The sequence below is a fragment of the Pipistrellus hanaki genome (assembly GCF_964339955.1).
Source record: "Pipistrellus hanaki genome assembly, chromosome: 1".
NCBI lineage: Eukaryota > Metazoa > Chordata > Mammalia > Chiroptera > Vespertilionidae > Pipistrellus > Pipistrellus hanaki.
In genome coordinates, this window is record NC_140503.1 from 149,239,031 (window position 1) to 149,253,050 (window position 14,020).

General features: G+C 45.3%; 1 protein-coding gene across 2 annotated transcripts in view; it reads left to right on the forward strand.

The window, feature by feature from the left end:
• The first annotated feature begins 10,232 nt into the window (after positions 1–10,232).
• Positions 10,233–14,020, forward strand: part of TSPAN5 (tetraspanin 5) — a 166,981-nt gene continuing 163,193 nt past the window's right edge. The window contains exon 1 of one of the 2 annotated variants that reach the window (XM_084895275.1): positions 10,233–10,762. In XM_084895275.1, the coding sequence (XP_084751401.1) occupies positions 10,682–10,762 (81 nt within the window). In that variant the 5' untranslated portion in view covers positions 10,233–10,681. The remainder of the gene's footprint in view (positions 10,763–14,020) is intronic. The other variant, XM_084895276.1, reaches the window with a different exon arrangement.

Below are 14,020 nucleotides of genomic sequence, written 5' to 3' on the forward strand. Positions count from 1 at the left end.
ATAAATTATTACTGTATATTTTATGCCTAATAACTTAATTATGTCACTCTGGAATTGATGATTTGAAGAAACATGGAAAATTACATCGGCTATGGCTGTGAATCTAGTGATGTGAAGATTTATATATGTTAATTTGATTCATATGCAAGTCAAAACATGCATATTTTTAATCAGCAGATGGTTTAATATGCTTTCCACACTTGTAAAAAATGGAAAGTTCTGCAAGCTATTTTTTGTCTTGTCACTTATTCTGTCGGCAGTGTTTATTGAGAACCTAGCGGATGTGGTGCATTTGGGTGCACAGCAGGGTTACAAACACAGTAGGAAATACACCCCTTTTGTAGGCGCAGTTAGGATTGATCAACTTGAACCCAGGTTTTTCTCACTTTATGCTTTTCTAGGATTGTGTTATTTGAACATAAATTTTTTATTAATTTTTTTCCATCACCATTTATTGCCCCATATCCTCCTCTACCTCCACCTGCTCCCCTCTACCCACAATCTACCCACTACCCTACCTACCACACTGTTGTCCATGAGTTCCTTTTTTTCTTGTCTTTTTTGCTCAACCCACTGGGTAATTTGAACTTTTAAGACTCAAGTAGATTTTCTGTATATTAGAATTTCAGAGCTACTTTATAATAATTTTTGTTTGACCCTCCATTGCCATTTTTAATTCAAGTTGTTAATTCATTCATTCATTTACTAATTCACTTATTCAGTAAATAATAGTATGCACCTAGTATATGTGGAAAACGTGCAAGACAGCATAGTACAAAGAAAACCTGATCCCTGCCCTATCTGGTTTGGCTCAGTGGATAGAGTGTTGGCCTGCAGACAGAAGGGTCGTAGGTTCAATTCTGGTCAAGGGCACATGTCCAGGTTGTGGGCTCAATCTCCAATAGGGGCATGCAGGAGACAGCTGATCAATGATTCTCTCTCATCATTGATGTTTCTATCTCCCCCTCTCCCTTCCTCTCAGAAATCAATAAAAATACATTTTTTTTTAAAAGAAAAGAAAACCTGATCCCTGCCCTCAAGGAGCTTACAGTCTAATAGAAAGTAGCTGAACTATTGAAATGAAACCTCATCTTAGAAGCTATGCACTCACCCCCCACATCTCCTACTCACCTAAATTGTGTTGGATTCTTGTAGAAGGTTTGAGAGGGGCCAGAGCTCCTCTGAGAAGGCAGAAACACAGGTGTCTGGTCTCCTGCGTGAGATTTATATGCTAGAGAGGGACCCCAACCTCCTGATGCCTTTTTCCAGAGAGTGTTTCTGTCTTTGTTCGGTTGTTCCTGACCAATTAATGAACAATAAGTTTTCTAGGAACCTCCTGGTTTAAAGGAATGCTTGGATAAATCCCTCTGCAAACATAATCACTTTTTATTTTAATAATTCTATTAGACTTCCTAAAATGAGAACACATACAACCCATAGCCTTAGAATGCATATGTTGGTCACTTAATTTTGATGGCCTTGAGACTTGCGAAAGCAACTTATTTCAGTATTTTGAACTATTCCTCAGTTTGTTATGTGTTATAAGTAAAGACTTTTTTATGGTAAAGCAGACATAAAATTTACCATTTTAACTATTTTTAAGTGTTCAGTTCAGTGGCATTAAGTATTCAAAACATTGTGCAAACATCACCACCATCTGTTTCTAGAACTTTTCCCTCCCAAACAGAAACTGTTTGCCTATTAAGCAAAATCTCTCATTCCCCTGCCTCTCAGTCCCTGGTAACTTCTATTTCCTGTCTCTGTCAATTGGCCTGTTCACGGTACTTCACATAAGTGGAATCATACATATTTGTCTTTCTGTGTCTGGCTTATTTCCCTTTGCATAAAAATGTTTTCAAGTTTCAATTTTATATTGTAGCATGTATCAAGATTTACTCCTTTTTAAGGCTGAATAATAACCCATTATATATATTCATTCATTCATTCACGTATTTAGTAAATAATATTATGCATATACATATGCGCCACATTTTGCTTGTCCATTTATTTGTTGATGGTCACTAGGGTTGTTTCCACCTTTTAGCTATGGTGCTGCTATGAGCATAGGTAGACAATTATCTGTTTTGGACTCTGCTTTCAATTTTTTGGGGTATGTATCTAAGAGTGGAATTGCTGAATCATGTAGTAATCCTATTTAATGTTTTTGAGGAACTGCCAACTGTTTTCCATGGCAGCTGCACCACGTGGTTTAGTATAAACTTTAAAACTTATTATTTCAGAGTTTTAACCTCATTCAAATAAATGATTCTCATAGAAGACATTCAGTCTTGATTAATAATTAGTTTTTGTTCCCAGTAATTGTACCTTAATGTTACTATCACGGAAAAGAAAAAGGAAAAACAGAATTGGAAGTTTACTCATGATTCCATTCTGTTCATTTTTTGTGCTGGTACACACAGTGCACTTAGTTGGACCTGCAGCACGTAATCCATTCTCACTTGTATCCCCTCTGTTTGTTCCAGTTGCATTCTTAGGGCAAGAAGTGTGAATGCAGGAACTTGAATGGGAGATGTGTTCAATAAATATTTGTTGTTGACTCAATTAATTCTGCAAACAAAGCTTAAAAAGATAACTGATGAATCAGCTAAGACCAGTCCCTGTTTCTGGAAATTAAATTCCACCAATTACAGCTCCATTGCAAATATAACACAGAAGTAAAGTTTTAAGAAGGTTTATTAAAGGAAACTCCATGGTAAAAGAGAGTTATGGATATGACTAGCATTCCTCGTGTTAAATGGAGGTAGGTTTCAAAAGGACTTGATTTAAGCTTAACTGAAAAAGAATGATTTAGTGATGGAAGGGTGGAGTTTGTGGGGTGGGAGTGGCGTTCTGAGGCTGTTTGGTGATGATAGGGAGTTGGGAATGTAAGGGAGCATGATGCAGGCTTGCCTTATAAGAATGGAAATAAAAGGATATGTGGTGGCAAAGGAAAACACTCAAAGGGTGGGTATATGGGCCAATGAGGTTAGAATTTTGACTGATAACCACATTCCGAAGATTGAGGTGGATTTTTTTCTGTTCTGAGTGAGGATCCTTCTGTGCTATTTTTGGGTACTGGCAAGTGGAAGATATAATAGATTTAAGGCTTTTTTTCTCTGAGGAATGAGATCCATCATGTAAAAATATTTATTAATGAATAAAATATATCAAGCCATTGACAATGGTTTCTTTGGAAATGTCATAGGTGATTCTTTAAAAATGTTTCCTGTAGCCCAGCCAGTGTGGTTCAGTGGTTGAACATCAAACTACGAACCAGGAGGTCATGGTTCAATTCCTTGTCTGGGCACATGCCTGGGTTGTGGGCTCAGTTCCCAATGTGGGGTATGCAGGAGGCAGCTGATGAATGATTCTTTCTCAGCATTGACATTTCTATCTTTCTCCCTGTTTTTTCCTCTCTGAAATCAATAAAAAATATTTTTAAAAATATTGCTTGTGTTTTCAAAATATTCTATGATAAGGATACCTTACTTTTGAAATTAGAAAAAAGTTAACATTTATTTTCCCTGAAATACAGGTATTTTATTTTTATTTTAAAAATAATTTTATTGATTTTTTTTACAGAGAGGAAGGGAGAAGGATAGAGAGTTAGAAACATTGATGAGAGAGAAACATCGATCAGTTGCCTCCTGCACACCCCCTACTGGGGATGTGCCCTCACCAAGGTACATGCCCTTGACTGGAATCAAACCTGGAAGCCTTCAGTCTGCAGTCCTACGCTCTATCCACTGAGCAAAACCAGTCAGGGTGAAATACAGTTTTTAAGTAGGTATTTTTGGTCTAGTCCAGTGTTTCCCAAACTTTTGACATATGTGTACCCCTTCTATAATTTTCGTAACACTGAGTACCCCTTGTACTCATGAGAACGTAGAATTAGGCGCAGCTAAGCACGATGCAGTGCATATCCCCACCATACCCCTGAGAGTACGTGTACCACACTTTGGGAAACACTGGATAGGAACAGACATTGTCTAATCAGAAAGGAAATCCACTGGGAAGAAATAAGCTAACTATGGGACTAGAGGGAAGTAGAAGACCCAGGAGATCCCAAAGGTCTCAAGGGCAGCCTCAGGCTTGTCTAGGGGCTGCAATCAATGAAGTTCAGGTGGTTTTCTTCGTCTTTTACTCCGTCTTCTCAATAACATCCAAGGAGCTTCTGATTGGCCAATTTCCATTATGCACTTGGCCCTGGTAAGGTGAGGATATGACCTGGCACCTGATTCGCAGGCCTAGCTATTTCCAAAAAAGGAAAAGGAAAGAGAAAGAGAAAAAGAAAAAGAAAACCCAGTGCAGGCTTTGCAATATTTTGGAAAAGATAGAATTCATTTTATTACATAAGCAATTACTGTATAATTGATTTTTAAAGTGAAACTGTGTTCGACATATGCTTGTTTAATCCAATTTATGAGATAGACTCACTTTCTTTTTATGTTCTTCCTGGGGCCCTGAAACCTGGCCTTTTCACTGGGTATGTGTGGGCATGGGGCAAAGGGGCACGAGGGTGGTGCTGATTTAGGGGAACAGTATTTTTAGAGAAATATAACATTTTAATTTGCTCACTTTTCTTTTTTTTTTTTTAAATATATTTTATTGATTTTGTACAGAGAGGAAGGGAGAGAGATAGAGAGTTAGAAACATCGATGAGAGAGAGTCATCGATCAGCTGCCTCTTGCACACCCCCTACTGGGGATATGCCCGCAACCAAGATACATGCCCTTGACCGGAATCGAACCCAGGACCCTTCAGTCCCCAAGCCGACGCTCTATCCATTGAGCCAAACCAGTCTCAGCAATTTGCTCACTTTTCAATTAAGGAACGGCAAGCACAATATTTAATTCATTAAATAGAACAAAAATACACTTTTAAATAATGACCAATTTTTTTTTTTTTTTTTAATGTCACTTCATAATGCATTTGAGGTGGGATGCCCTCTTGTTTTCATCAAGGTTCTTTGATTTGCCCACTTCAAAGTAGCCAAAGCCACAGGGGTGTGATGGAAGAACTCCACCTAAAAACCTCAGGCACAGGGTCCTTGGAGAAATCCAGAAGTAGACAGAAGGGCTTGGCAGGGCCGGAAGCCTTTCAGGGCACAAAGTCCACACCATCGCACAGCCCACACCCGCACAGGCTGCTGCTGTTTCTCTCAGCGCCTGTGCTTCCTTCCTCTTTCTGCAGAGTGAGCATGTTGGCTTCCTCCTGGAAACACAGGCCCCCGGCTTTCCTGAAAACATCACCTCCGTTTCAGCCACACGCAGGGATGGCTTTGTTGCTGAATCCCAGCTGCAGGGAGACTCTCAAAGGCTGGCTCACCTGGATCTCTCCAGGCCTGCCAAGCATGAGTCCGAAGGGGCCGGAGGTGGGGGAGCACTCAGTGGGTGAGAAGTCCCAGAGGAAGGGGTGGGTGAGTACTGGCCAGACAGTGCTACAGCTCCCTCCCCACCTCGCCCATATTGTTTGAGAGAGACAGTGGGAGAGAGAGAGGACGGGAAAGTAGTAAAAGAGGTGATGCAGAGAGAAACGTGGAAACACTGGTGGTTTTTCAAGAGAAAACCAAAGGGTTGGGGGAGAACATCAGAAGGAAAGTGTTGCAGGCGTGATATTTTCAGCTGCATGAAACTGAAAACCTTCTCATGGCGCCTTCCCCAGGCCAGGTCTCTCCTGACAGTCTGCTTGGGTCTGCCTCACAGCGATGTCAGGAAGGCCTGGGTTTTCTGTTCATTATCTCACTCTGCCATTCTTGGCCTGATCCTTATCGTGAGGTTGTAGAGGATCCAGGTGTCACATCTAAACACAATTCAATCCAAGGCCAAAACAAGACCCTCTCTCAGATGTGCGGAAACCCCAGCTGAATCTCATGGCTCACTGGCCAGAATTGGGTCACGTGCCCATTTTGGAACCAAACTTTGGCAAGAGACATTCACTACCTGGAGCCGGCCCTGGGCTGGTTTTCCCAAAGCTTATGGCTGTTAAAAGAGTGGGGGACACTGGAACGGCACCGGGGTTCTGAGAAGAAGGAACATGTAGTGCTGGCTACAGAGAAGGAAAAGAAGAATATAGCACTAGAGGAGCAAGAGAGACAGCAAGAGACAGAGAAAGAAGGGAGGCAGACAGACAAGCTCATTAAACAATGCTGTTGTCATATCTTGCTGCTCAGCTACGTAGGTAACTATTAAAAGAACATGCTTTACCTGTTCTTACTGCCAGTTGCCAGGTTGATGAGCATTTGAGTAAACTTATTAACCATTTTTCAATCTCAGAATTATAAAGGAAATGGATGAAACAGTCTCCAGGGAGAAAATTACTCACTCTTTTCTCCTTAAAATAGACCAGAATTTATGGAGTCATGAAGGGGTTGTGATGAAATAAACAGAATGATTGTCTTTGTTTATAGTTTTAATCTTCGTAGTTGTAAAAGCAACATAACTACATTAAAAAAAACCTGGAAACCAGAAACATGAAACTAAAATCACCCACAATCACACAATCTAACAACTGTTATTATTTGTTAAGAATTAACTCTATATAATTGCTTGTGATTTTATAGTGATTTATTTTTCAAAACATGTATATCATGTACATGGTACAAAATTTGATAACAACCAAAAGGGTATATTAAAAATATATATCTATATCCCTAGGTAGGCTAATCATTACCAGGAAATAATCTATATATATAAAAGCCTAAGCAACTGTTAGGACCGGTTCCGGCCGGTAGCTATAACCCACAGGGGGCAGATATTCAATGCCCTGATCTGGACTGGGCTAGACGGCCCTGATTGCCCTGATCACTGGCCAGACTGAGGGATTCCATCCATGCTCAAATTCGTGCACCAGGCCTTCAGTGTGTAAATAAATTTTCCAATCTCTTTTACCTACACACTTGTTTTACAAAATGGTAGTCTACTGTATATACTGTTTTGCATCATGATTTTTTTCACTTAACAATATTCCTTTGAAATAATTCTATACATATTATCTTTAAAATTTATCTTTAGAATGTGTTCACACATTGCCACATATCTCTATAATCAGTATCCTTAATATCTATAAAAAGTCTGAGTCAATGATCCACCCATTCCTTTAGTAAATATCTACCAAGCACCTGCCACATAAGTAGGGTTCTAGTGATTCTAAGATTAAAAGGAGGTGGGCCACACCCTTGAAGGAGTCACAACAGAGTAGAGAAGAAGGGCCGGTAAGCAAGTAATTACAGGTAGCCTCCCGGTGCCAAAATGGAAGACTGTAGGAAATGCAGAGGGAACACATGAGCTGGTCTTGAAAACACTGATTAAAGTGTAGAAGGATGAGGAGGCAGCTCAGAGAAAAAAAGGCAGGGAGAGTGTTCAGGCAGAGACCAGGAATCACATGCACAGAGGCATAGAAACAGGAAGTAGCACTGTGGTCCAGGTGGCTACAAGGAGCTGGGGATAGGATCTTTAAGTTGTGACTAAGTCTTCAATATAAATAATGCTATGATGTACAACTTGCAGTATATAACTTCTCCCTGTTTGGGAGTATTTCTTTGGCTAGATTCCCAGAAGTGGTACTGTTGAGACAAAATGTAGGAGCCTTCTAACCTGCAACGTATAGCCCCAATGCTTTCCAAATGGACGGTATCATTTCCTAACGCCAGTCGTGTATGAGCAAACCAGTACTCATAATCTTTATATCTCTAGCTTTAATTTGTTTTAATGTTTATGTCTCTGGTTACCAGAAAGTTTAATTTTTACCATATATTGTTTACTATTTGATTTATTTGTATGTGGCTTGTTTTCTGTTTACATTCAATCGTTGGGACACTATATTTCACTTCAGTTGTTTGAGCCCTACTTATAAGATAGGTAAGATATTCAGACTTTTAAAAATGTTTTCTGTTGCCAGGACTGGTTTGGCTCAATGGATAGAGCGTCGGCTTGGGGACTGAAGGGTCCCGGGTTCGATTCCGGTCAAGGGCATGTACAGTGGTTGCGGGCATATCCCCAGTAGGGGGTGTGCAAGAGGCAGCTGATCGATGACTCTCATCGATGTTTCTAACTCTCTATCTCTCTCCCTTCCTCTCTGTATAAAATCAATAAAATATATTTTAAAAAAAATGTTTGCTGTCAATATTTTTTCTCTGGTTTAGGTTGCCTTTTTTAAAAACGTTTGGCACATAGAAGTTTTATTGTCCAGTCATATCTATTGATCATTTCCTTCTTTTGCTTCCATGAGGAATACTTCTAGCCAGAAGTTTAACAAATATTCTATTTTCTTCTGGTTTGCTTTAGAAAACACATTTAACTCATAGGTTTTACTCTTGATGTATGAAATGAGGATTCAACTAGTTCCCCTCCTACCCCTCTCCATATTACCAATGGGTTATCTGAACTTCCCCTTCTCTGTTTATTTTTATTTCAAAAGTAAATCCTGCTTAAGGATCAACTCAGATATTGATTAGACCCAATTTCCGGTCCTTTTCTAAATTGTGTCACATCCACTTAAGACAGACCTTGCTTCTGACTTATCCAAGAATCTGCAGTAACTGTTCTATTTATATAGGAAGAATTACAATGTAGCACAAATAGGCTTAGGTAAAGCTTGTTAGTGCTTTCCCGTTCATAGGGAATCTGCTGCTGAAAGCAGACCTTACCTTTGAAGATTGGTAAGAATGTATGCTGTGCGTCTTGAGTGGGTGGAAGGCACTTTTGAGGCAGTTATTTTATCCAAAAGGTTGGTTATATCATCCAAAGTTAGCCAGTGTCAGTTACTTCTGTGGTATTGAATGGGTAGGATCTCCTGGCTCTCCCACCTGTGTGAGTAGCCTGGCGCCCACCACTGACCTCAATGTAGAAGCATCAACCTCTACCAAGGCCACGCCTATCTCAAATGGTGGTTTATGGCACGAAAACATAACATTTTGCCTCTCCAGAGCTACACTGCAGGTTGTCAACCAGCTAGCCAGCTGTTGAGAAATGAGAGCGGTGGTTAAGTAGGGAAAACCTTTGCCAAAGCTTCTCAAATTTAAGTGCTCGTAAGTGTCACCTGGGGAGTCAAGGAAAGGTGCAGAGTTCTGTTCCCAGTACCGGGTTACCGGGCGTTGTGCTGGAAACATTTCCTCATCCCATCTTTCTTTCTAGTTTTTGAAGCCTTAAAAAATACCCGTTGATGTTTATTCACAGCCTGAGTGGTTCTTTATTCTTGAAGGACCTACCGGTACCCGCTTGCTCACACCTGTGAGTGTGCTCCAGGGCAGAGAGGCAACACCTTCTCAGGTAGGGCTCTCCAACTACTTCCAGAGCCGCGTTCTAACCCTTCCCCAGAGGCCAAAGGCTTAATGGCTCATGACCTGTAACGGCTATTCGGCTATTCGGAATCCTCAGATGGCCGCCCTGAAACTCCTGGAATTCTTAAGAGTTAGGAACCAGTCAAGTTCCCGGGACACTATTCTGTCTTGCGGGAGCATTTGCCATCTGGGTTTGTGTTGCTGCAACATATCCCAGGGCAAGGATCAGGACTCCTTTGGGTCATGTCTCCTTCCTGTCCTCACTAGGAGGTTAAAGCTCACTCTGGCAGGTGGAGAGGTTGGGATGGAGCTACACTGGGATTCAGTAGACTTTCCTTTGCAGTCCTTCCGATTCGTCGTCCCACCTGATCTCTCCCGCCCCCCCCCCCCCCCATTTCCCATGGCTCTTTTCTCCCCCTTCCCCAGACCCTACATCTCTCCTCCCCGCCCCCCGCCCCCCGCCCCCCCCCCCCCATAACCTGGTGCTGCAGGACGGGGTGTGAGGGTCCTTACACCCGGAGGCGGGGCTCGTCCTGGGGCAGGGGGCTCCCTGGGTCCCTACTCACCCAGAGTGACCTCTCGCCCCTGAGTGACCCTCTCCCCCACGAGCCTGTGGAAGCTGCTGCCAGCGCGTGTGGCGGAGGGGGACCCTTGTCCATCAGTCTCATCGATCGCGGTCACTCCGCCAGGCTGCTCCCCATCGGCGTGCTCCCGGGCGCCCTCCCTCCTTCCTTCAAGCCTGCCGTCCTCCCCACCGCCCGGCGGCGGCCCTCTGGGGGTCGGTGGTGCTCGGCCCGCCGGCTGAGGGGCGGGGACAGCAGCGGGCGGGGCGGGGAGCCTGGAGGCGGCGGCGCGGCCACGCGGTGCCCCGGCCCCGGGAGCGCCGGCTCGTGCGCGCGCCTGGCGGGGGCTCGGGGCGGGCGGAGCCGGGCGGCGGGCGGAGCGAGGAGCGGGAGGGCTCGCTCGAGCCGCCGGGCGGGCGGGCGGAGAGCTTCCCCGGCAGCATCAGCCGCGGCTGCGTTCGCCCGGAGCCCAGAGACAGATCGGCGGGCTGATCGCCCGGCGGACGGACGGACGGACGCGGGCGCTCGCCAGGTGCCGGGTCAGCTCCGGCGAGGCTCCGGGCTCGGAGCGCGCGGCGGCTTCCCTGCGCCCTCGCTGCCTGCACCCGGGTCCGGCGGCCTCGCGGCCGAGCGGGTCGCTGGAGGTGCGGGAGCCGCTCTCGCCGGCCGGTCCCCCCGCGCCGAGCAGCTCGGGCCGCCGCGCTGCGGCCCCCCTGACCCCCCCCAGCGGCGGCCCCGAGCCCCGCGCGCCGTGGGCTGCGCCGAGCGAGCCCCGGTGCTCCCTCCCGGGCTCCGAACTCGGGCTGCCGGGGCAAGTGTCTCTTCATGAACCCAGAGGATGTCCGGGAAGCACTACAAGGGCCCTGAAGTCAGTTGTTGCATCAAATATTTCATCTTTGGCTTCAATGTCATATTCTGGGTAAGTTGGAGCGCTTCGGAGGGGTTTCAACTATGGGTGGCCGATCGATTCGCGACGATCCAACCCCCCCCCCCCCGCCACCCCCCCGCGTGGCTGGCCGCCTTCACTTCTCGCAGCCCCGGGGCGCGTGCTGAAGCCCGGGAGAGGCATTCGCCTTCCGCCTCTCCAGCTGGCGCGCTGGGGAAACATTTCATCCTTTCTAGGAATGGGAAGAGGTAAAATAAATAAATAAATAAAATAATAATAAATAAAAAATAAATAAAAGAAAAACCGAGCCGGAGAGGGAGCACTCAGGCCTTGGGGTGCTCCCTTTTGGAGGGACGACGAAGGATGCGGATGGAAGAAAGGGCTGGACAGTTGGAGAAATGAGCAACCAACGCGAATGAGATGTGCTCCCGGCGGGGCTCCGGTGTCGGGCAGAGCGCGGTGTCATAACAGGGAAGGCTAAGCGGGCACCGCCGACCCCGAGGGCCAGCTCCTAAGCGGGCTCTGCTTGGCCGAGGGCTCGGCTCGGCGTGGCCTCGGCTGGTCGGTGCCGAGCTGGGCGGCGTGTATCTTCTTGCACCATCTCATCATCTCGGGCTTTTGTGTGGGATGCGGATGCCGCGGTCTGTGGCTCTGTAAGGTGCCCGTGGATAACGGTTCCCGCAAGCTCTCCCCCTGGGGCTGGAAAGCGCTCCTGGCGCACAATGGACTGGCCGGCGGGCGCGTGAGGTGGATGGATGTGTGTCTCTGTGTCTGTCAGGATGACAAGATCCCGGCAACATTTGTTTCTTTTTTTGGGGGGGGGGGGGGGAGAGAAATGGCAGAGGAGAAGGGGTGCGAGACGTGTTTTATTGGGGATACGGGCAGAGCAAAAGATTTGGACGCCAAGAGTCAAACCGTGCTCTGCTGGCACTACCATGTGCCGGACACCTATTGTAATGAAGGCTGTGTCGCCTGCTCTTTTGTTTTGTTTGCATTCTTTGCCTTCATCTCACGAACGTGTTCGGCAGCCAGCCAAAGAGTCCACAAGGACCGGGGTGGAAGTGTTCGAGGACCATGTTGTTTGGCCTCCCCATCCCATGCCATCCTCCCCGGGCGCTCCCCCTGCCCTATGGGAAGTAAAGATGGTGGCTGGCTGGGGGGCTCTCCAAGTTGCTGTTCTTTGTAAGGTTCCGCGTGGAAAAAACACTCATGCAAAGGCAGGATCAATAAATAACCCACAGCAGCCTGAACACAGGGTGTGTTTATTTTGGGTCCCTTTAATTTTGCCCATTTTGCTGTAAACATATAAATCTGTGAGAATAGTTATCAATACAGCTCTTTGTTGTTGTTTTGTTTTCCTACCACACAATTACCAGGCTGTTTTTTATTTTCTATAGGAGCATCTTGCATTGGTCATAGATGTTTTGCAAAAGGAAATGGGAGGGATTGGAGACCATACCGTGTCAGCATGTCATCTGTCCTCAGGACTGATGAGGATAATGAGGCACACGTGAATAAATATCCTAGGCAGTCATTCACAGGACTTATTATTGTTATTTTTTGCCAGTGATTGTACACGATTTCTGTTAGCAGTCACCCTCTCCCTACAAACACTGCTACAGATATATGAAAATGAAATTATTTTCTGTTTTTGCTCTTTATTCCCTGCCCTCCCCTCGCAGCTGGGCGAGTTTAAAAGTGATGGGGAGTGACATTTCTGAGTGAGGTGTTTTGATTTTATCGGAACTCGAAACTTCTTGACGTGGAGAGTCAGGGACGACGCAACGGGGGCCGGACGGTATTGGGGTAGTGAGCCCAGGCCTCTGGATTCTACTTGAACACTTCCAAAAGTTGCACATTTTGGCTGCCAAGGCAACAAAAAGCACCGAGGGACTCTCGCTGCAGTTTCATAGCAGGAGGTAGAAAAGAAATAAAGGGATTTGGGCCTGTTTCCCTGACAGCTTGGTATAATTTTGTGCAGTGCGCAGAGGCAAATTCCGTATTTTCTGTGGGTTAGGATGTAGCAAAACCTGTGGAATTATGGAGATCTTCAAAGAGTTGCAGAGTGTTTGCGTTGACAGTTCAAGCAAAGAGCCACATCTTATCTGGTTTTGAAGGTCTTCATTTCTCAGGGGGGAGTTCTGTGGGAAGCCTGAGAGCAGATGTAGGCTTTGGAAGTCACTGAGCTGCCAGAGGCAGAACTGTTACATAGATGCCTTTGTTATAATGGCGCTTCCCTCTCCTCTTTCTGTTCTAGCTCTTCCTCCTTTCTCTGCCTAAAGCTTTTCCACTCAGATCCCCTCCCCCCCTAACCCTCATACCTTTCCAATCCTGCTTTCTGCTTCAGAATTACCCCATATTTAAGTCTCCCCGTTTGTCAGTACCCTGGTCTCTAGTGGTGATCAGCAGGAAGGCAGCCCTGGTATTTGATGGGAGTAATTCAGACTAGGATGTTAGTGACTGAAGAATTGGATCAAGTCACCTGGCAGCCTGCTTCTGTAGAGCTGCACACCTGTGCTCTGCTCAGAGTCACCCTCCTCCCTGTGACCGCCAGAAAGAGCAGACCCGTGCAACTCACGCAGTTAGGAAGAGGAGATTGACAACAGCATGCTATCCTCATCTTTCCTGTTCACACTGTGAAATGCTAGAATAAACTTGAAGTACATTGAAGACATTTGGAGGTAAAATTCTGGTGAAACAAAAATTGAAAATGTAGTAGCACCAGCACTGAGTTTGGTTCTCTTACTAAGGAGTAGTTTGACTCCTTGCTGCTCAGTTGACTGCCCTGAGTCTCAGTTTCTCAGCAGTTAAAATGAAGGAATTGGACACGTTGTAAGGTTCTTTCTAGTTCTGAAAAAAGAATGAGCCCATTGAGTTCCAATATGCTGGGAAAGAAGAATACCAGAGGTGGGTATTAATATATGCCGAAAGTAGCATATATTGGAGGTTTTTTAATCAGCTGCCTCCTCCACATTCCCCACTGGGGTTATGTCTGCAACCAAGGTACATGCCCTTGACCGGAATCGAACCTGGGACCTTTCAGTCCGCAGACCGACGCTCTATCCACTGAGCCAAACCGGTTTCTATTGGATGTTTTTTAAATGATGGACCTCTTCTCCTACTGAAACTTATCTGAAGATCAATTTTATTACTTCATTTCTTCCTCAAAGTTTCTTTCATTAAAAAATCTTTTTAAAATTTCCTCTCATCTTATTCACTTATTGGTATAGAATGCATTTCCCCTCATAGTCACTGTGAATCTCAAATGGAGTTCTCTGAGTCACTAAATAT